Source organism: Cyanistes caeruleus, chromosome Z, assembly GCF_971803275.1.
Source record: "Cyanistes caeruleus chromosome Z, bCyaCae1.hap1.1, whole genome shotgun sequence".
NCBI classification, from domain to species: Eukaryota; Metazoa; Chordata; class Aves; order Passeriformes; family Paridae; genus Cyanistes; species Cyanistes caeruleus.
Window position 1 is genome coordinate 3,983,068 of NC_141732.1, and position 23,781 is coordinate 4,006,848.

The following is a 23,781-nucleotide window of genomic DNA, read 5'->3' on the forward strand; positions in this document are numbered from 1 at the left end:
GCTACAAGCACTAAATTGCTAAAGAGTTTTCACCTGCAGGAGGATGAAATTTGTACCTAATTCCAGTAGCAACGATAATCAAGTTATGGAACTTGCAGGAAGTGCTGGGTTGTTAAGGAGCAAGTGTTAAAAAAAATGACAAGCAAAACAAGACCTCCACCTTGTGGCAGGATGTTTCACAGTTGTGCTTCCCAAAACTTCCCTCTGCTAATTTACAGGAATTCCTGTAAAGCAAAGGGAAAAAAAATAATAAATATAATATAATATATTATATATTTTAATTATATATATAATATATATAATATATATAATATAATAAAATATAATTATATTATTTTATATATAAAATATATAAAAATATATATTATATATATAATTATAATTAATTATATAATAAAAAATAAAAAATAAAAATTATTCTAATATTTGTATTTCTTCCATTGTCATCGAAGAACAGGCTCTACAAATAAAATAAATAGGAATAAATAGGAACAAATAAACAGGAATTTGATCTTGCAGGAAGGCTGCTACCATAACTTAAGAATTTGTCCATCAATCCCCCCTTTCACTTCTGCTGGCACAGAAATGCCATCACATTGGTCACCAGAAAAGGGCTCATCCAAGATGAAAGCCATGTAAAAAAGTCTTAATTTTGCCATGAAAAAAAACCCCACAACCCAAAACATCCAGTCAATTTAAAAAAAAAAAATCCAATCAGTTTCCAAAATTCTGGCCATGCATTTAAAACAATACATTCAGGCTATGTCAAAAGGTAATTATTTTACACCACTTCTAAATCTCTCTTGCTTGCTCAAACTGCTTAGCCTGGTACTTGCAAGATGCAATAAAGTCAGTCCAGTAAGAACAGAACCATGAGCAAAGATGAGCACAAAGGCAACAGAGTGTGAATAAAGCTCAAAAGAATTAATTTTCCCAATGTGAAGCAGTATCAGCCATTATTCAGAAGCAATCTTTGCATCTCAAATGCCACTGTTCCCTTTAATGGATGTTTCTTCAGCTTCAAAGCCCATCAGTTTCAAGGATTCAATACTCATTCAACTTTCAGCTCAGTTCTAGGAAGAAACAAATTCCAAAAACTTTACTCTTCTGCAGAGGTACTTTATTCAAATGTTTTCCAGACATCAGAATAATGTGAAAAGGACAGAAAAACTTTCAACATTGGCAAAATTACAACTGTTTCCCATACAAATGTAGACTAGACCTCTAGAGACTTTGTTTTGTTACTAAAAATTGTAAACAAGTAAGGCAATCCATATTGAAACAGCTTTCTAATTTGTTAGAAAAAAACCACATTAAGAAAATTTAAGCTGGTAACACTATCTTAACACCACAACTACAAGGTGTAACATGAATCCTCTTCCAGAATTAAGAACTCTAAACCAATCCCCAACAGCACCTAAAATACAAAGAGGTCGTAGCAACTAGTCTAGAGTGGTATAATCTAAAAAAATCGATCCCCAAAACACACTGGAATATTCCTACTCCAGCAAGGTTTCAATGAAGAGAGACTGGCGTATAAATCTGAGAGAGACAGGAGCATCAACTCTCAGTTCTCCCTGTCAGGAGCCACCAGCTCACGTCCTGCCAGGAAGTCGAGATGCTTGTGACAAACCTTCCTTCTTATTTTGTATTTTTTTTTTTTTAATTTATATTTTTTTTAAAATTTTTTTATTTTTTTTTCTTCTTCAGTGGCAGAGGAAATTTAAGGCCATCAGACTCGCAGCTTTTGAAAATTCACAGACAGGAAAATGACGTTGTGCTTCTCAGAAGGCTCTGTTCTGCAGGCAGGGATTACCACGGCTGGGGAGCCTGGAGGAGCTGGAATTTCACATGACCACACAGCTTCTGTTGGATGCCCTTTGCTCTGCCTGTTGAGAGCAGGGAGAACCATTTAAAACCGAAAAAGAAACCAAAAAACACCCTCAACAAGAAAACCACGATCCCCCCCCCCCACTAAACAGACAAACAAACAAAACCAAACCCAAAACAAAATCCACAAAAAAACCAAAACAAAAATAAAACAAATGAACAAAAAAAACACCACCCCAAAAAATCACCCCAGCAGCAAAATGCTTTCCTACTCAAAAGAAACTGCTGTGCTTTTATATATATATATAATTTTAATAAATATATAATATATATTATCATATATTACATTAGGATATATATTACGTTATGTTAGGAGGGATTTGCAACAATGTTATGATATATACTACATTATGATATATTAGTTATATTATATTATATTATACTATATTATATTATATTATACTATACTATATTATATTATACTATACTATACTATATTATATTATATTTATGAAATTGCTGCTCTGGCATGGTACAAACAAGTGTCAGCAAAGCTATACAACCTGTTTTTACCCTGGAATTAAAAGAGTGTTACCTTGTCCTTTCCTGTTGAGGAATAATAGAGGACAGGTGCCATATTTGAATCAGGGAGCATATACAAGCACCATATAAAAGTTTTATTTAAGAAATCTAACATCTCTGATTTCCAGCACAGCCCTTTTTTTTTTTTTTTTTGAACTTCAGAACTTCATTTTTTCTGCATGCCAGGGACATTTTCTCTAAAAGAGTTTTCAAATCTCTAATTTTCTCAATCAGAAAAAATATGTGAACAGAATACGCTAACACGATTTTTTCTATCAGAGATAAAAAGAGATTTAAATTCTCAAAACTTTCAGTAAATTTACCTGCTTAAGCCAAACTTAACTGCAAGCAATTGGCATGGGGGAGGAATCTTATTAGGAAAAGAGTTTAAAGGGGAAAAAAAAATCCCCATATCTTTAAACTTTGGGGAAAAAGTGTACTTCTCTGCAAGAGGATATATTAAGGCAGTATTTTTACAATGGTTTCAATGAGACAGCTCCATGCTATCATTAATTACTGTTAAAAAAATACAAAAAACCCAAAACAAAACAACAAGAAAAAAATCCACACTTGATCTTTTTTTTTTTTTAAAAAAAGAATTCATTACTTACATCTCCATTTTCTCAATGCAAATAACCCTGTTAACTCTTAGAAAATACCTGCTGGCGGTAAATGTCTTCCTCATCCAGAGCTTCAGCTGCTTCTTCCTCAACCTCCTCATCCTCCCCTTTACGTGCTGTTGTTTTGAACACAGTGCTTCTCTGAGCAACCTCCTGCAAGACATTTTTAAGATCTGAACTCTTAAAAAAATAAAAAAAAAAAATAAATCTCCCACTCACCTGCCTAAGACTTTGAGAAATTACAGTTCTGGCTGCTGGGGAAGCTATTAATTTTGTTTGTATACTTTTTCAGGTATTGCTGAGCATAAACAGCTTGGTTTTGAATCTCTTAATGATAAAAAGGAGTGTTCCTGACAAAACACTCATCAGGTTCTTCCAAAATCTGCTTTTTTCATGTATATTAGTGTATTTTCTTTCAGCTGCAGCATGTCACAGTAACTGTCCCCCCCAAACCAAGCTTTAAATCACCCCTCACCTGAATTAACCCCTCACTGCTTCATGTGGATTTCACTCTAACATCCCCCACTCCTCACAAGCACCCAGGCTTAAGGAAAAATAATTTAGAAGACAAATCACTGAAGAGTTCACCAAAACTTTCTTTTCCAAGTGTGTTCTAAGGCACTGCCCAGCTCCTGCCATGAGGGAGGGGCCTGAACAAGTAAATTTTCTTTGATTTAGACTCAATACAGAGTAAAAGAATCACAGGCTTCAGCAGAGGCATTTCTAAACTACGGCAATTCTCCAAAAGGAGAAAACTTTACCAAACACTGCAGTGCGTTCCTGTGCGGAGCCCTAACCTGCATCTTTGTAGGTGATGCCACCACAGAGAAAGCTCACACAGATCTGAGGTGCTTTACCTCTCCCTGAGAATTTTTCAGCACAACTTTCACATCTTCACCAGTGCCCCAGGAATTCTGGTTCTTCCAGATGAGGTCAGTGGGAGGGCTCGCGGTTACTCCAGCATTTGCAGCCCAGATCTGACAAGAGAAGTCACACAGGAACGTTTTTTTTTGGTTTTTTTGCCAGTCTTAACTCCATTTCCAAACTACTGTTTCAGTTAATTCCATTTAAGTGACACTGTGGATCTCTCCCAGTGAAGAAAACCAAGCATCTTCCCAAGTTTTCTACAACAAAACACACCTGTTTTTAATGCAGGGACTTTGGAATATGTAACATGGATGCAAAACTTTCAGTGGTGAAAATACTGCTTCACACAGAAAGTAAAGACCTGAAAAACATCTCCCTGTATTGATTGTCCCAGCAATTGACACAAGGAATGCCCAGCACAAGCACAGGTGATTATTTCCTGAGAATGTAATGAAAAACACCTTGTGCCTTTTTGACCCACAGAAGTTGGCCTGAAGTCCATTTCTAGAGAGCACCTGAAATGTGACAACTTACTGTAACAGTCTGGCCTGCCTTTAGTACATATCTTGAGGTATATCTGTAGCTTGCAGAAGTGTCTCCTATTTTTCTGATCATCTCCCAGCCTCCCATAGGTTGATCCTAAGAAAAGGGAGAGGAAGAAAAGAAAATAATAATAAAAAATAAAAAAATCCACCAGCATTCATTTTCTGCTATGCATGTAGTGTGTTTTATCTTTAAGGCTGTGGCACACATAAAACTTGCAGTGAAAGGGTTTATTATCACTTGATCTTCAGCATGGAATTAGAATAATTTTAGGTAAATTTATCTTGCCTCTTATTTGAAGTTAAACCTTAATAAATCCTGCTTTTGAGTTCTGATGCTAACTTAACTAAGGTTTATGATTTGCACCAGTTTTGTTATCACTTTGTCCAGAGAAGCACATATTAGTAATATGTATTAAATATTAAAATCCCCTTACAAATATTTATGGTTTTTTGAAGCACAGAATGGCAAGCAGGCTTCCTAGAAAACAAAATACTGCTGTTAATATTCTTGAAATATTTTTACATGTGCACACCTGCCACCACATACTCCCTATATTATTTTTTTCCCTATCAATTACTTGAAAAGCATTAACAAATCATATACAAAGTTATCTTTATAGAATGACTGCTTCAAAACAAGAGTAGGTATTTTTAAAATTCAAAACAAGAGTAAGAATATTTTAAACTCTCCCACCAACATAGCTTCTGATCACTCAGTAGTTGCCACTGCCAGTTTAAATTAACAAAAAATAAACCATCTTATATATTTCAATGGATGCTGACATTCAGATTGTCATTGCACCAAAACATACCATAATTAGAGAGGATTTAATAAATTTTTTTAATCTATTTTTTTTATATAAACTGTCAAGACACTTGAGAATATTCCATGTACAGTTTATCACACTGCACTACAGGGAGTTGCTCAAATCTAGACCCCCTAGAAAAGTGCTAAAAACATGAACTACCCATGGTTACTGGGAACAAAACTGATGCTTCTCCTTCCTTATGAAACAATGGATGTGTAGGCAAATTAAATAAAAGATGTGGGGAAAATCTATGTGGAAAACAAGTATGTGAGTGGCAGGGGTGAAGCTCAAAAAAATCCCTTAAAAAGGCAAAAAAAAAGTCAGGTTCTGACTCAGTAGAAATAATTTTTGACTTGGAATTGAGTCATCTACACACTGAAGTGTCTAGACCAAGAGAAATGTCAGGGTTTCTTGAATTCCCTGAATGAAACCATCTCTTCCCAGGTGTGGCAATTACAGGTAATTACAACCCACATTATCACTGTCTGGAGGAGCCTGCCCACATCCTCGCTGACTGGAGGGGACTGGGACACTTGGAGCCAGGCCAGTCTTTGTCAGCTAAATCATCATGACATGCTGCCTTTTCGTGAAGATAAAGGAGGGAAATGTGCTGTGTGTAACAGCATCATTTTGAGGGCAAGATAAGGAGAAGTTGTGATTATTATTTATCAAAGGGTTCTTCATATCTGCAGATACGTGCACCCTCCCAGTATAAATTGCAACCTATTCACAGAATCAAAGAACCTCAGTAGTCACTGCAACAGTGGCTTTGGCATGGGAACTGAGGGCTCATAAAATTGTGGGTGCAGCTAAGGAAGAAGAAAAACTACGATTTAGGAAAGCTCTATGCAGATACAAGGGACATCAGCAATAATTTCATCTAGACCTTTATTCTGCATCTGTGTATTTTATTTTGGGCTTTTTTAAGGCAGAGAAAGTGCTGTAAAGGCTTCTAAAGCACCCTTTTTGTCTGCTTGCAGTATTTCTTATCGGGGCAATGTCATCTGTCAAGTTTTACAGGTACATTACTTGCAAGGCAGAACGCAGAAGTGCCAGGTAACGTTTGGTCGGATGGGCCACCTTGCAGTAAAAACAAAAGCACTGAAAACCCTTGGGGGAAAAGCCGAGATCAATCCAGAACAGAGTGTGAAAGCTTGCTTTGAGACACTGCAGTCCCTTCATGCCACGAGCTCCGGGATCAACACAAAACCCGGGGCGCCGAGGACGCCCTCGCACCTCGAGTCGTGACACACACGGGGGCACTTCCAAACCTGCTCAGAGGTGTTCTTCAAGCGGATGAACTTCCCATCCACGTCTATCTCCTCGATGGAGACGTTCCCCGTGGCAGAGGCAGAGTGGGAAATGGTCACGCTGCTGCTGGCTTCCGACTCCTCCACGTCGATCCTCTTCCTCTTGCCGCCGGCCATGCGCACGCTGCGGCTGGACGAGGCCCGCGAGACGGTCACCCGGGAGGAGGGGCTGGGGGACAGCTTCAGCCTGGAGTGGGGAAGGGAGGAAACACACAGCAACTTCACACATCAGAGAAAAGGAGGCTCAGGGAGGGACCTCCTTGCTCTCCACAGCTCCCCGGGTGAGAGGGTGAAGCGGCGCTCTGCTGGCAGGGAACGCGGGACAGAGGGAGAGGACAGACGGCTCAAGCTGGGGCAGGGATGGTGTGCACTGGGTATCAGCAGGAATTTCTTCACTGAAAAGGCAGTCAGGCTTTGAACAGGGAAGTGGTGGAATCACCATCCCTGTAAGTGCTGGAAACACATGCAGATGTGGCACTTGGGGACGCGGTTTAAGTGCCGACCATGGCAGTCAACAGCTGGACTCAAATCTTTCCCAGCCCTAATGGTTCCGTGATTTGGTTTTACTTTTCCCACCTTTTTTTTTAAAAATAAACTTTCTTCCATCTCCTTCCCATAGATTTATACAGCAACACAGTAAAAAAAAGCATGTTACATGAAGAAGTGAAGGCTTAAGTATTTAAGAGGTGAATAAAACATTGTTGAACAGCTGATTAATGTTCCAGAAGCACAGAATACTGATGGACTACTACATTAAGAGCATAAAAGCATTTGTTAAGGACTACAAGGAAAGAAAAACCCTAGGGAGACTTAAGCCACTGTGGGAAATTAATGCAAAAACACAGTGGCATAAAACCTTTGGCTGTTTCATCCCCACAGCTGAGAGGAATCAGCAGTGAGCGGGCTCAGAACACTGTGAAGAATCAAACTGCTTTAAATTACAGTTGTGACAGAGGTGAAAATTCTCAGTATTGGACAAAATCTGAGGCCAGATGTGGAAAATGCAGCTAGCTGATGAGCTGGGCAATCATAATGACTTTGTTACAATTATTCTGCACTTGAAAGGAATTTGAGTAACAATTCATTAACCCTGCAATTAATCTCAAAGAAAATTAACATGGCACCAAACAGTCATACAAATGAAAATTCATTACTTCTCTGCTGGATCTTAACCAAAAAAAAAAAAAACCAATAAAGAAACAGGTATTTGCTGTCTTGAGAGCTGGTCTGATAACCAGTGGGGTCTCACAGTGACTGAGAACTGTGTCAGACAGGAGGGGGCAAAACCAGTGCCTTGTAGAGCAGTCAAGCACCACTAAAAACTGTTTTTTAACAGAGGAAAAGACGAGCAAAGCCCAGAGATAACAGAGACAGCACCTTGTTGCCATGTCCTTTCCTACCTCTCCTCTTCTCCCTCCAGCAATTTCCGGTATGCATTGATCTCCATGTCAAGTGCCAGTTTCACATCCAGGAGCTGCTCGTAGTCTGTCAGCTGCTCCTGCATCTGATTTCTTATCTCTGCAATTTCCTTCTCCTTCTCTACCAGCGTTTTGCGGCAGTTCTCCTGCTCCTGGGCCAGGCTGCTCTCCAGCTCCTGTGCTCTGTCCTGCCACGCTCTAGACTAGAGGAAAAGCATTGAGAAGATCAATGATGGTGAAAAGGGAAGCCCACCCAAGCCTCCAGGTGCTCTGCTCCTTCAGGCAATACGGAATTCAGGACACTGAAGTTACATCCTCCCCTATTTCTGAGCTCAAACTCGCCCATATTCAACTTCCTGCTCTCCACCTCACCTACTGGAAATGTAAACACCCCAAATTCCAGTGAAACTTGCAACATCCTTGGAAAAACAACTTCTTTGCCCCGTTTTTCTGAAGTATGAAAACATGCTACTGTACTTGAATTTACTTGAGAAAGAAAAACTGAGCTTAAGAGTTTAACTGTTTAACACATGCCAGACAGGACACACGAACACAGTCTTAAACTGCACCAGAGCAGGTTTAGGCTGGACATTGGGACAGATTTCTTCACCAAAAAGGGTGGTTAGATATTGGAATGGGCAGCCCAGGGAGGCAGGTGGTGGAGGAGTCACCACCCCTGGAGGTGTTAGAGTGCTCTCTAATTTCCAGATGTCTGCTTTGTGCTTCGGCTTGGTGCTGAATCCTAATTAATCCTGAATTCTGGGAGGCAGCTCCCCTAAAGGAACAGGGGTTGCTGTCAGTGAAAACCTGTCTGCCTACCCTTGAAGCCTCCAAGGCTTGCTCAGAGTGTGCTGATAGGCATTCCTTGGAAAAATCTGATTTGTCTCCTGCTTCAAAAATTCCATCAAGCCAGCAGATCTTAAAATTGTACCACCAGAATGGAATGCTTATCAAAGAAAGCCCAAAATGATGTCAGCTTTAGGGTTTACTTTCCATAAACATGCTTTCTTCTGTTTCACAGCCCCTTGAAATTTAATTATTATTTTTAATTAATGGGCAGACACAGAATCCAATGCCCCATAATCACGAAGTTTGCTATGCATGCACCCAAATTTAGGAAGTCACCACATATTCCAGAGACAGAGAGAGAGAAGGGAGTCTACATGTCTGACACAAGGGACCAGTGTAACTGGTTGTCCATGCTGAGAGTCAGATAAGGAATTTAATAAACAGAGTTTTGTGTCACATGAGAGATCACAGTGAAGTCTACTACAGAGCTCAGTGCTGGCAGCTCAAACCAGACCAGCACCAGAGATAAGAGATTTCCAAGAAAATAAAGTTTAACTTAGTGCTAGTAAAGTGGAAGACAAAAATGTACTGGCTGATTTCACTAATGCTACCAAAAAAACCCCACCCCAAAATCACAGCCAAAATGGTTTCTTTGGTGGAAAATCAAAATGACAGAAGGTGATTTTTCCTGAAGTTGATTGCCCTGAAGTTAGCAACAAACACTTCTGCCAGTCCAGAAGCAAGTCCTCTCAACCAAGCTGTCACTCCTGATGTGAAAAGAAGAGACAATCAACTTAAAAAAACTTACTCTGAACCCCCAAAAGATGATGGTAATCTAAAGGCAGAAATAAAATCTAAATGGCCAGAACTTTCCATCCAATTCCTGTGGAACCTCATACACGTTCATTTTATCACCTGATCTTTTCCAGAAACTAACTTGACTAGATAAAAGGAAAACTAGGAAGACTCTTACTAGTAGCTGCCCATTTATTTGGAAAATTAGGAAATAATGTCCCCTGCATTTATATTTTTTACTCAAAATACACAGAATTTTGATGTCCTACGAAAGTCTACTGTACAGGAGGAATAAAATTCAAAATGCATCACAGAAAGGATTATACAGTACTAGTACTTTTTATTCCCAAAAAAGTGTAAATGTTTTGTTGGTTTTCAAGTGAGTTACAAAAGATAACTGCAGAACCAACTCCTAACTCTCCTCATTTTCACGCTGGATTTCCCACTGCAGTGCCCACAATGTTACAGACAGGCCACTACTGAAGATACCACTTGTCATACATTGTGTCATACTTCTCTGGGTGTGATCTATGCCCTTTGTGATCTAGGAACAACCAGCTCCTGCTCAAGATCCTGCCCTACAGATGCTCAAGTACAGTTACTTGATGTTTTCACTCAGTCTCACATTCCTGATCTGGGCAAGATCACGTCATCAGGTTTGGTTTTTTCAAGATGTCTAGATGCAAACTGGATCTAGGATGAAAAGAGTCTGCAAATTCCAGTTCTGGCTTTGAATGTGTCTTTGTAGAATTGCACACTAGGCTGGGCCAGTCACTACTGGACTGCTCAAAGTGTCAAGAACAGTTAATACGCATTTGTCTAAAATCGCCTCATCTATCCACAAAAATTTTCACAGAAGGCAGTTAACAGTACCCTGTTTCACAGACTTGCTCTACAGCAGAACACTACACACTGAAAAAGAAAATAAGAGTTTGCCAAAAGGAGACCTTAAGGGATTTGAAAAAGTACAGAGCAGTAGGAGAGAAGACAGACTCCAGTCGTGACGCAGAACATACTTACAACTTAAGGGAAAGACAGACCTTTTACACAAAAACCAACGAGTACAACGGAAAGAAAAGCCCTTTCACACAAAAATCAACAGCTGTGAGTAGCAGGACCAAGGAGGCACAGCTGGTTACCTCCTTCTGGAGGCTGGTGATGTGGGAGGACAGGCTGTCGATGCGCATGCGGCTCTCGTTCAGCTGCTCCCTGATGGTGTTGGCTGCAGAGCTGCTCATCTCCGAGGACAGCCTGGCACTCTCCAGCTGCAGGGCACACAAGTCAAGACATCAGTTTCAAAGTAACTTTCACCAGAAGAAGGAATGAATCACCAAAAACCCACAGGGCACGGCTAAGCCACTGAGTTCCTCTCTGCGACTCCAACGGAGCGAAACTTTTCTTTGTTTAGGGCTAAAATGTGGTGCCTCGGTTGCCACGTTGGATTGCCCTGCCTGGAATTCCAATTCTCTGAATATTTACCTTAGGATTAAAACTTGCCCTTGTAGACATTACTGAGATTGAACTAAGTTCAGTTTTCATGCTGGCCAAATTTCGTTTAACACACTTAAACTGAAGAAGCTGAACTGAAAGTACTAATTCTCTAAAAAGAGGCAAACTTGTTAACTTTCAGGCAATATAAAGAAAAAACTGGTATCACTACCAGTGCCCTAAGCCACTACTGCCTCATTCCATCACTTCAATCTTGAATAAAGAATAATTAATATAAATAAAGAAATAATTAATATAAATAATGAAATAATGAAAGTTACTCTTATAAAGTAACTAAATCATTCCTGCTGAAAAGTACCACACACCAACTTGAGCTGCACCATAGATTTACTGAACTTGTTATTGATGATTATGCAAAGCAATCCAATTATTTTTTTTAACTAAGTTTCCAAAAATACAGTAAAGTATACCTGATGAGAATGACCAAGAAAGCAATGAGAGGTTGCATTTTTGGCTAGATTGTATTTTAAACAGTCTTTTCCAGGCCAGATTGAAGGTCTGGAGACAAGCAGGCTCAAGAGACCAAAACTGATGCTAATTAATTCAATTTGTATGAACTTTTCTGATGTAACATCCCACTCTGCTTTTAAAAAATACTAACTGCAACAAGTACAGCCACAGAAACCAGGTTCAGTTGAGACATCAGGGTGGCCTCCTGACATAAATACTGAATAACAGCAGAGGAAGGAAATGATGAAGTATAACTGATTGCAGCTTTCTGCCCAGATGAGTAAAAACCAGAAGTTACTGGGCATTGTAAAACTTCCTCATGTTTTGTACAGGGACTATCTGCTATTTTGTATAGAGGACTATCTGCTGTCTTCTCAGCAAGTCCCATTATGAATTTTTACACAAAACATGGGGCACTTGACTGATCATTGTTCAGTATCATGCTTAACAACAGAAGAACTTCCCTTAAATTCACAGGAATCCCAGCATTAATCACTTTTCCCCCCAGATCACCTTCACACAGCGCTTCCTCCCCTTCTGCTGTTGCACTTGATGAGGATCAAACCTGCTCCCAAAGTGAGATGTGAAAATGCAAATTCGCACTCAAACGCACGCTAATTTCAAACCCAGCTCCCTAATAAACCCCTCTGAGCTGCCAGCAATTATGCCATTAAGCAAAACAAAAACAAAGCACTGTCGAGCAGCTGTGTGAAAACATGTTCTCACTTTGGAATGGTAAGTCTCCTCCAGCTCCTCTTTGTACAGCTTCACTTGTGCATCGTGCTGCTCTCTGATTTCTTGGAGGGCCTGGGCCAGCTTGTGCTCATATTCAATCTGACGCCCAGAATCGACCTCCACCAGGCGAGTTTCGTGCTTCCTCCTGGTCTCATTGATTTCCTGTGAGAAGCAGAGAAACGTGGTAACACCCAGTGAAGACAGGACAAGAATTTCAGAAGACTATCCTGCTGAGTGGAGAGCAGTGCAGGTTCTGGTATCAGATTATTTTGACATGAAACTCTTAGTAGAAACAGTCTCCCCAGTCTTACTTTGCAATAGCCACTCATTAAAAAAAGAGCTAGGATACCATCAACCATCATTTTTTCTGAGAGTTTTCTGGACTTTCAACAAATACACCTCAGCACCATTAGATTTTTATTCCTAAAATAAAATATCTGAAATTTCTAATCTTTCCTTTCTTGAGGTATCTTCTGTGCTTCAACAAAACCTAACTACTGTTTTATAACAGTCACCCCACTTTGCCCATTTACTTCTGTGCTTGCCTGTGCTTTCTCTGGAAAGAAAGGGATTCCAACAACATGAAACAAAACTGAAAATAGTCCAAGCAAGAAAAAGCACACATGGAACAAAAGACAGTATGATCAAGTACATTTGTTATTGCCCTAAGGTTCCTCCTGGAAAGCCTCAAATGCCACAGATGAAAGGGAGGGTGGCAAGAAAAAGTTCTAAAAGACAGCTAGTCATCCACTTTTGTTTCCATTATTCAAAAGCATCCTATTAGAAAGATTTGACACTGCAGGTCCAGAGCACCTGTTTGAGTCTCCCTCCACTTTATTTCTTATAATGGGATTATGTGGGAAGTTACTAACCTACTTTCTCATTAATAAAAAAAGACATGTGCATTGCACACCATGATCAGAATTTAAGATGAAACATGAAACTTTTTATTCACGCTAATTCAGAATTAAAATATTTTTTCCTAGAAAAAGGAAGTTAGAAATCCCCACACTAGAACAGAGGTAAACCCTACTCTGAGTAGGAGTTCAGACAACTTGCAGAGGAACCTCCCAACCCAAAGTATTTTCCTATTCTCAAATGACCTCCCAGTCTTCTTGCCTTTAAAAATGTTAATTTTTGAGACTAAATTTACCTCCTCATACATATTTTTACGGAATTCCAGGTCCTCAATGAGGCTCTGACAACGGTTTTCAAGATCCACCTTCTGCAAAGTTTCGTTTATAAGCTGTTCCTTGGCAGCAGCTAAAGAAGCTTCCAGCTTTAAGAAACAAAAGAATCAAAACAACAATTATGCAGCAGAACTCACACTCAAAGAATGGCCAGAGCCTCACAGAACCACAGCTTAACTACACATTAAGGTATAACTTCACAACCAAACCCCAGTACCTACCCCTGTAATATTGCCTATCACAAACACACACTTCTGCAGCTGCTTATACAAGTTGAGTCCTATATATTTCACATTAGTAACTGGCATTAAAATTGCTACTTAATAATTTTCTGTACAAATCAATTTCTAATACATGGAAAACACCAGTTTCCTGGTCTCCACAACCCATCCTCTTGAGGTGCTGCTGCTCAAGATCACAAATCAAAAGGCCAACAAAACTAGGACAAGAGTTTTTCATACTCATTGTTCCACCAGAACAGGGAGAGCCACAAGCAGAACCAAAAGGAGGGCAGAGGGAAACTGTTACTTGTTATTATCTGTTCTTGTGAAGTCAATCTGCCCCCCAAAACGCTTCTGAAAAGTGTCAAGTGTACTCTGAGTCTTGACCTGCTTTCTTCTCCCTAAGTATCCCTTGCAACTTCAGCATCTGCAGTTTTATGAGCTGTTTCTTTCACCATTCATCTTGTTAATAAAACTCAACAGTAACTCAGAAACTGCTTCTAGTGGTGAAAATTAATCACTATTTGTTCTAGCTGTGACCAGATGACAGATTTTCATCCTTTTTTTTTTTTTTTTTTTTTTGTTACAAAGTTATATTTTATCAGACTGGCAGCTCATAATACAGAAAACCACTTCAACTGGCTAACAGAAATTGATGGTTAATTGATGTTTCTTCTTCTTCTCACCTCTCTAATTTGATCTTTCAAATCTTCAATGTCTCCCTCCAGACTTTTCTTATCACCAAGGGCTGTAGCCAGTGCAGCTTCTTTAGAATTCAGGGCTGCCTCAAACTCACGAAGTTTGACCTGGGCTCCACTGAGGTCGGATTCCTTTTTTGTGTAGCTGGAACAAACCAGAAAAAGTGGTTGCAAGAAAACCTAGAAATGCCCGTTGACTGCTGACTAGTAAAGCAATCTGAATATCAGACTTGAGAAACACCTGTCAAAAACATCTTGTGTTAGTTGAATTTACTGTGCTTTGCAGCACCCTTCAAAAATGGCAAGTCCCACAGACCTGAGGAAAGAGACCCAAATCCTGTCTATACAACAATATCTGCACTCACAGAAATTACACTGGTGCAGAGGTGATGTGATTTCTTTATGAGGGCAAGCACAGAAGATTTTCAGATTACCTTCAAACTAGTTTTTGTGTCTAGACAAGCAGTCACACATTTTTGTAGGTGTTTATTTCCTAAACTAGCATATTCAAACAGAGAAATCAAATGGGAAAAAAAGTAATGTCTCATAAACACAAGTTTATTATCCACAAATAATGTTGTAACAGGCTACTATCAAAAACAGGAGAAAGGGAACCCATATTCATGAATCAAAATGTTTCTTGTCCTTAGATGACACAAGCATTCATTAAATGTGTAACAAATTCTTCAGCCTTGGAGTTCCATTCTTTTTCTGCCTGGGATATCCACGTTTGTCTACCAAGGACAGTAGCATGCAGAAGTCCTTGATGGTTTTAACTGAGCTTTTTAAAGCAATGGACAGATTTAGGCTCAATAATGCCACAGCCAGCATATCCTCCTTCAGTTTTCATGTTTTTCCTTTCAGATGTTAGGAAAAAAAGAAAAGGAAAAAAAACAAACAAAACAAAAACAAAAAAACAAACAAACAAACAAAAAAGGCAGAATTAACAACATAATGCTGAGATGATTTTGATGATGAAATTGGATAAAGATAGATCCAGAACACATCCACTACTTTCTAATCACTGTACAGTTTATAAGACACAACAGCAACACTCCTTGGCAAAAGGAGACCTATGGCAAAATCGACAGAATTTTAGAAGGAGAGACCCTCAGTTTTAAAAGATCCTTTAATTCCCAAGGTTACCTGCACTTGTCATGGCCGGGGGAGAGGCAGGTGCACGCAGAGGGGTGCAGGGATGGAATGCATGTCTGGGGGTTTCAGCACCACAGCCACACCACATGGCAGGCTTTACGCAACAGACTTAGCGCTGGCTAATCCCGATCCCATGGGATTAGCACCTGCTCCCCCCTCCTCCTGCACCATGGGGCAGGCTGGGAGCCCCTGAGACACACAAAAACACTCTCTTCTGCACTCAGCTGCTTCCTCCTCCACCACACTCCCCCAATCCCTTCGTGGCATTTCACTTCTCAGATCCACAGCTGTGCCCACAGCTCGGACGAAACCACAGGATTTAGGGTTTGGATACTCCTGCTTCCAGCTCTCCCCGTTATTTCCCAGAGATTCTGTGCTGTCCTTCCTCTTCCACCCAGGCCTGTTGGAAGTTCAGCATGCAAGGAAGGTGTGCAGAAGAAACTCCTTCTCCCATGCTGAAACCAAGCCCACCCTGAAACGAAGAAGTTGCAGAGCTATAGACAGCGTGCTGCTCCTTAGTCTGCCCCAAATTATCCTGGACTCTGAAACAGGGAGATTCCCCAAAATATGCCACTTTCCAAAGCGTGTGGACACCTTAAAACTACTTGTATTTTAAATTCTTTTAATGCAAATACCTTTTTAATGCATTTATACACTGGAAGGCAGCTGAGAGGAGCATGCTTGCCATGTAGCAGCAGAGAAATAAAGAGTATATAAAATGGACTAGCAACAGCAACATGATTAAAACCCAGTGTAGTACCTGTACCACAAAAAGCATTAACCAGTTAGATCAGCCCTTTCTGGCTTGTTTGCAGCGAGGCTGTCTGTGAAGCCACACTATAATTTAATGCAACAAAAGCCACAGCAGGGGGGTGGTGGGTGGGTGGGTGGAGAATTAAAATTAAGCACTATTAGTTGTTAGTGTCATGAGCTGTCTGAGACAGCTCAGCTGAGCACATTCTCAGAGAGAAAACAGAAACTGGAGCTCCACACTTCAAACACTGAAAGCCAGATGAAATCTCAGCAACTGAGCAGTGTCATCCCAGCCCTAAAGGGAAGACAGGAAAGGAGGGGAAGATCAGAAAAGCCTCTGTGATTTATAAAAACAAACACTAATGTATACAACACATACTTCAGCCTAACACACACTAATTTTCACCAGGAAGAACTCCAGCCTCTTGACAATAGCTGGCTTCTTCCTCCCCAGAGAGCCAAAGCTACATCTGAATACAGCAAATGAAAAAACCTCAAACACCTTCCTGTTGCAGTGTTCAGAAGTTACCTAGAACTGCACTCCTTTTTAAGTAGTTTGACTCATGAAAGGAGAAACAAAAGCAAAGAAGTAATTGCTGACTTGCATCTTTTTCAAAGAAGCAGCTTGGCTTTCTCTCTTTTGACTTCAAAGAGCGTGGATCTTCTTATCCATGGAATTGTTAAACAACAACCTAGAATTTCCCATAATCTCCTTATCCTTCTTGCTAAGTTAACAGAAAAGTCATACAAAAAACAAAACCCAAAAAACCAACAAAAAAACCCAAACAAACAAAAATAAACCACCACCACCAGAAAAAAAACCCAACAGCCCCAACCCAAAAACCAGCAACAACAAAACCACCCCTAAAAAACCCCCCCAACAAACAAACAAACCAACCAAAAAAACACACACAAAAAAAACCCCACCCAAAAAAAACCTCCAGAAAAATGAACACCCAACCAAACCAAAAACCCCAAAGAAATCATTTTCTAGCTGCTCAATAAGCTGAGCTGACCATCTGGAGCCAGACAAACCACACACTTAACACAAGGCAAGCAGTCAGCAGCCAGACCTTGGGAGGTATAATTCAAAATTTCCTTTGAAACTGACCAACTGCAGGATTACCACCAGCCTAAAACAGATTCTTCTCACCTCCCACACCTCACCCACTCTTTTCTGCCCCTACTTAAGAGTCTGATCACAAAGCTAAGCATTACCAACATTAATCAAACCCTCCTAGAACATCATTGGCTTTCTGCCAAGTCATGACATAGATACACAGGTGTTGTAATTCCTGATATTGCAACCTATATTTAGACCCATATAAAATTACATTTACTGCGTAGTGGGCTGGTTTTCTACTCCAGTTGTAGAGAAATATGAAAATAATAAAAAAAACCCCAACTACAGCCACAGATCTTCTATGCATTATTTAGCTAGCAGTTAGTTTCCCACATTCTTCCCCTATGGCAGACAAAATGCTAAGGCTGTATTTTGCAACAAAGTGCCTTAAAATAACATAAGAGGCAGCTAAAAGCATTCAAACTTTGGAATAGAGTCCAACATGAAAATAAGAGTAACTGGATGAGTTTGGCTGTCCTGTAAATAAATATCTGTAAAGTGGTTTCAACTTGTCTCACGTCACCCATTTTATTTAAAATTTATTTATTAAAGTGTTTGAAACCAACACCAACATACCATCTCTGGTCACATACTGCTCAGCTGTGACCCTGCTTGAAAAGTCACAAATCCAGTCTGAAGTTCATGGTCATCTGTGTGAATCCCATGACTATAACCCCATTTCTAAGCAGAACCTACACATATAAGCACGTATCAAACCACTGCCCACTACCCTGTCATCATTGCATGCTCACATATTTGAGACCAAGCATTTGTGTCCTACACTGCACAGAAGACCTGCTTACTTGAGAATACAAATTCTTGTATTTCAGCGGCTTGAACTATTTTGCAACAAGTGAATCACCCCACCCCTTCCCCCTCTGGGTGCTCTATGGTACACATCAAAACAGCGACAGATTTCAGATTAAAGCTCTGGAGCTCCCCAGACTCCGATCTTTGGCTCGCTTTTCAAGATCACCTACAGTAACAAAAACATGCCTCAAAAAATGTCAAGTCAGCTTCCTTTCCACACTTCCTGCCCAGCTCCTCACAGCACCCTGGAAAACCCTGGAACAGGTGTCACATCTTTGCCTGCACCAAGACCACATGGCTCTGTGCAGTTGCTCAGCTGCAGTGCCACACACTTGCCCATAATTCAAGGCACAGGCTGATGGGAAGCTGTTCCTGATATTTATTTTACTGCCTAATCTCAGTGCAGAAAGGCACTTCAGAGTGCAGATGGGAAGGAAGGCCAATTGGAGATTCAAAGCCAGACAAACAGGTAAATTATCTATTTGATATTTAAAATTAAAGTCTAGTTCCTTGTCACAATTACATTTGCTATTAATGCTCGCACTCTACAAAACACCTGAAGATAATAAAGGAAGATTAAGTCCTTTACCAACTTCTCCAATAAAACATACAATTTCCTTCGAAGCTACTTTGATCATGTTGTCTCCTCTTCCAGGAGAGCAGATGTCCCCCAGCACTGGCAAAGAGCCACAGTGAAACCTCAGCCTGCCAAAGACAAATGTAAACAATGGGTTTTCCTAAATGAACTAGTGTTAACACCAGCTTATGCCTCCTAAAGAACACAATTTCCTCACACGACCAACCAGAACGTGGACAAGTCCAGCCGGGGATTTTTGACCCGCTTTAATTAACCCCCCATCACAAACATCCCTTGAAATAAATTTGCTACATCTTGGAAACCACTTCCACCAGTGGAAAACTATGCTGAAACCTGACCCACCAGCAGAGCCACACAACACAACAGCCAGCCTTGGCTTTCTGAGCAGCTCTTGTTCAGCAGGACTTGGTGACACAGCTGTGCCAAACTCCACAAAGTGCACCCTTGTCAAGTCGACTGCCCCAGTGACACAGGATGCTTTTTCCCCCCAACCATCTCGGCTCAGCAGTTCTCCCTGGTGTGCACTTGGGGAAATGATGAACCCATGACACATTTCCCCTCAAAAGCAGCTTTCTCCAGTCTTGCAGGATGTGCTGGAGCACTTGGGACCTGCTGCTTAAATGATGGCATTATGACCTGCCCGAGGATCACATCTTTCACTGATTTGTGTGCCTTGTCTATTTAACCCTTTTCTCAAGAAATATGGAATTTACAGCACTCTAAACTCCCAGCCAAGGCAACGCTGCTCTGCTCTAGGAAGTGCATGCACTCTATCTAAAAATAACAGGATAATTTAACAATTTTATTAATAATTCACAAAACAATTTGTTGCTAATTGCATCATCACACATTTTGAGTCTTTGTGATCCCACTACCTCCTTTCACCTTTATTGTTCACCAGCAAGCCCAGCAGCTGGAAATCAACATGCTCAGACATTTTTTTCCGTGGAGCTACCGCTGGTGTCTTCCCCAGGCCTTGACTGCAAAATTGTAGCAGCCACAATTAACTACACTACTTATTTGAGGGACGGAAGTAGAGTCTCTACAACAGCCACCACCAATGGCTAAGCATACAGGAAAGTCTTGCCTAATCACTAATGAGAAAATAAACTGGAAATACTGTGAAATTGCTATGGTCTCTCAATTTTTTCTCAAACTACAGAACAGAGATCTGCCTCTTCTCCACCTCCCAAGAGCTCTCTAAAAATTCTATACACCTAAACTCAAATTACGTGGGTTTTTTTTTCCCCAGGTCTTGAAATACAGAGATTTTTTTCCCCCCCTTATCTCCATTCTGTCCATCACAAGCTTCCTACTTACACAACAAGGACTATCACTTTCCCATCCCCTCCCCAGAACAGAAATAGGGAAGCTGGTTTTCTTCAGCCTCACTTGTTTTCCCCCCTACTACTTTAGGGATTTGAAGTATCAAGGGAAACCTTCCTATTTTAGCCACAGCAGAATCCACTGCATTGGCAAGCACTCTAGAAGGAGAGCATGCAACAAGTCATGCAACAGCTGAAGAAACAAATAAAATTTCTCCTGAGGGATTAGAAGTATGAAGAGAGCAAGCTTTTTGGCGCATCACAACATGTAGACGGCACTGAAGTCAGCAAATCCAACAAATAGGTGACCTGATCTTTAATTTTTCTAAAGAAATAAAAGAAGTCCTACAGCACTTGGAGAGCAACTAGAAGCATGAGCTTGATGTGAAACTCGAAGAGTGATTGTAAGATGACTGGAGTAAAATGAATCAAGCAATTAAGAAGAATGCCGTGCTAACCAGAGAAAGCAGAGTTGCACAAGAATAACACCTGCAAAAATATTCAAATAGCACAAAAAACCAGCTAGACTATGAATTATACTGCCCAGCTTCAGATAACTAAGTGGAAAATCATTTTCACAGACCCAAAACACTTTGAGAGCCATTTCTCCTCACATTTATCTCCACTGGCTCTATAAGGAACACTAATTTGAGCGTTATGACATGGCTACCAGAATACCTAAACCACAGAAACCAAACATGCCAGGAAACTACTCTTTTTTTTTTTTTTTTTCTTTTCTTCTTTTTTCTTTCCCCCAGTGGCTCTGTTTGATGCAAACTACTATATACATTTAAACTAAAGCCAGCACATAGATCACACTGCAGTTCAGCTTTCAGAGAGGGCAAGGAAAATTCTGTTGAGAGCACACATTCTCATCTTACCTTGTAAACCTTTACAGCACTCCTATGCACACTTGTGAGAAGTGTTTCTAAGAGTATTTTTTGCCAGGTTATAATGTGACTTAAAAGCTTTAAGAAGCCATGGGGGAGTGTGCTCCAGTTCAAGTGAAAAACCCCTTTGCTCCTTTTTAAGACTTTGCAAATAGAATTACAGATAAGCTTAGATATCCCAGAGATATCCATCTTAACAACACACAAAGAGGACTAAGAAACTGCACGCCCATCCTGAGGTCTGGCACCAAGCACCAAAGAGCCACAAACAAGTGGAATCCAGGAGCCTCAAACAGCATTAAGTGTTTTACTAGACCATCCAGGAGTTATTGGCAATCAACACCCTGCCCCCAGCAAAACATCAGGTTTTTGCCAAGTATCCCATCACAGGCAAATCCAAGACAGAATATGCAGATGCCCATGTCCACATTACTAATGCCCTGGTTCCAGCCACAAAAAGGGAATCCACTACAGGCTGCATTTAGATCCCAACCCCACACATGAAGTCTGGTGAGAAGCTGACACAAGGGTGTGTCTTCCTCAATAGAATCAGTAAGAGATGGAAATTCCTGGCCTGACCTTAGAGTCAAGTAATGTTGGTGCCTGTCTGCAGCTACACCTGGCTTTCCCTATCACTGTCAATGACCACTTTGATTTAAGACCTTCATAAGGCACCAAGAGGTAACCTCAAGAGCAACCAGTCTCACTAATTAGAAGCTCACAGTTTCAGTTTTTTTAAATAACAGAGTCCAGAAGATATCAGAGCTGTCTGCAGACGCTGGAGACATGAAGTATCTTTTTCATCATGAAAAATCAGGGTTGAGAGGGCACTGAAGACACACTAGCAGAGGAAGAATAACAACTCTGGGTGTTTCTTCCCCTCCCAATATTGACACACCTTGTGATTCCAAGACTAAAGGGTGAATGGCTAAAACTGCAGCAGTCACAGAAATCAAATTGAAGGTAAACACAAACAAGGAACCAAATAAACAAGCAAATCGAGCTGAATGCTTAAGAAGCAAAATCTAGTGTCTCAAAATCAGTTCACTGCAAGAACGGGGATCTTGGCACTGTGCCCTAAAGCCGTCAAGCTGGGGGATGTGTGGACACAAATTCTACTTTTTGTAACACCTGAACATCCAGAAAGGCACACAGAAATTACAGTTCTCTTTGGTTTAAGGTACGCTCCATGTATTACCTAGTGAGTGATGTAATATAATGAAGTTAATCTGTTTCAGAAAAGCTCTGTTTTTCACTCCCAAGCAGCCTGAGCCTTAAAGACAGCACCCTGTCCGTGCAGGGAGCAGTCATGGAATCACAGAATGTTAAATGGAATGGACTTTAAAGCCTGTCTGGTCCCAAGTCCCCAGCCAGAGGCAGGGATGCCACTGACTACAGCAGATCGTTCAGAGCTCCATCAAGCCTGGCCTGGAACACTTCCAGGGACAGGGCATCCACAACCTCCTGGGCAACCTGTTCCAGGGCCTCACCTCTCCATCAGCCAAGGATTTCTTCCCCATATCCCATGTAAACCGGCCCTTCTTCAGTTCAAAGCCATTCCCACCTTGTCCCATCATTCCGGGCCCTTGTCAAAAATCTCTCTCCAGCCTCCTTTCCTTACAGAAAGCGCTCCAAGGTCTCTCTTACTGCGGGTAGCAACCAGAGCACTTCACCTCATTTTTTAAGCGCCAGCCTCCCTGTAAAACCCGTTCCAGCGCCTCACCACCCGCACAGTAAGGGATTTCTGCCCAATATCCAACCAGACCTTCCCCCTTTTCCCGTCCGCAGCGTCCGGAGCCAGCCGGACGGGCACCCGGGACGGGCGGCGGGTGCTGCGGGGAGCGGGGCTCCGGCAGCCGGCGGGGGCGGCGCTCGGGGCCGGCGCTTCCCGCCGGGGCGGAGCGGCGGCAGCGCTGCCCGTGCCCCATTCATTCCCTCACTCCTTCCCTCCATCGTTCCCTCATTCATTCCCGGCCGCGCAGCCCCCGCGGCTGCCTGGGCCGCCGCTCCGCCCGCATCCCCATCCCCATCCCCTCATCCCACGGCCGCTTCCCGGGCCTCTCCCCGCTGCCCACCTGCCCAGCAGCTGCTCGTGCTCGGCGCGCAGCTTGCCCAGCTCGATCTGCAGCTTGGCGCGCTCCCGCGCCGTGTCGTCCAGCGCCCGCCGCGCGTCCGCCAGCTCCGCCTCGTAGATCGCCTTCAGCCCGGTGACCTCGCGGCCCCGCACCTCTTCCCGCTGGGTCACCTGCAGCTGCAGCGCGCTGTTCTCCGTCTCCAGGCTCCGCACCTTGTCGATGTACACGGCCAGGCGGTCGTTCAGCTGCCGCAGCTCCTCCTTCTCCTGCAGGCGGGAGATGCGCGTCGGGCTCTGCGGCATCGCGGCGACGGCGGGGCCGCGGGTCCGCGGCGTGGGGTCGGCCATGGAGCGCGGGCGGGGGGTACACTGGCGGGACCGGGCGGGGACCGACGGACAGGCGGACGCACGGACGACGGACAGGCGACTACCGCCGCCGTCGCCTCCTCCTCCTCCGCCGGCTCCGCACCGATCCAATATGGCCGCGCGCCCGCCCAGCCGGACCGCGCTCGCGGCCCTCCCGCCCACGTGACCGCGCGCCAACCAATTGCGGCCCGCCTTCTGCCGCGGGCTAAATTCAAAACCCGCCAACGGCCGCCGGGCGCGCCACTAAGGCCACGCCCCCCCGACCGCGCCCACGCCCCGCGCGCGTTCCCGCCCCTTATTCCCGCCCCTCGTTCCCGCC

The 23,781-nt window shown here is 42.2% G+C and overlaps 1 protein-coding gene across 1 annotated transcript; it reads right to left on the reverse strand.

Annotated features, from left to right (window-relative positions):
- Nucleotides 1-1,098: 1,098 nt before the first annotated feature.
- On the reverse strand, nt 1,099-23,733 carry LMNB1 (lamin B1). Its single transcript, XM_086866652.1, has 11 exons — nt 23,098-23,733; nt 14,357-14,513; nt 13,413-13,538; nt 12,251-12,421; nt 10,705-10,830; nt 7,964-8,184; nt 6,525-6,750; nt 4,434-4,538; nt 3,890-4,009; nt 3,072-3,185; nt 1,099-1,889 (listed from the first exon to the last, which is right to left on the reverse strand). The coding sequence occupies exons 1-11, from the start codon at nt 23,442-23,444 to the stop codon at nt 1,848-1,850; spliced, it is 1,755 nt and encodes a 584-aa protein (XP_086722778.1). The 5' UTR covers nt 23,445-23,733; the 3' UTR covers nt 1,099-1,847.
- Nucleotides 23,734-23,781: the final 48 nt, after the last annotated feature.

Coding starts and splice junctions, on each gene's coding strand:
- LMNB1 (XM_086866652.1), bottom strand. CDS start 23,444: ATGGCCGACCCCACGCCGCGGACCCGCGGCCCCGCCGTCGCCGCGATG. Junction 10,831..12,250: donor AGGAGACTTACCATTCCAAA/GTGAGAACATGT, acceptor TGTGCCCTGCAG/CTGGAGAGTGCCAGGCTGTC. Junction 8,185..10,704: donor TCACCAGCCTCCAGAAGGAG/GTAACCAGCTGT, acceptor CTTTTCCTCTAG/TCTAGAGCGTGGCAGGACAG.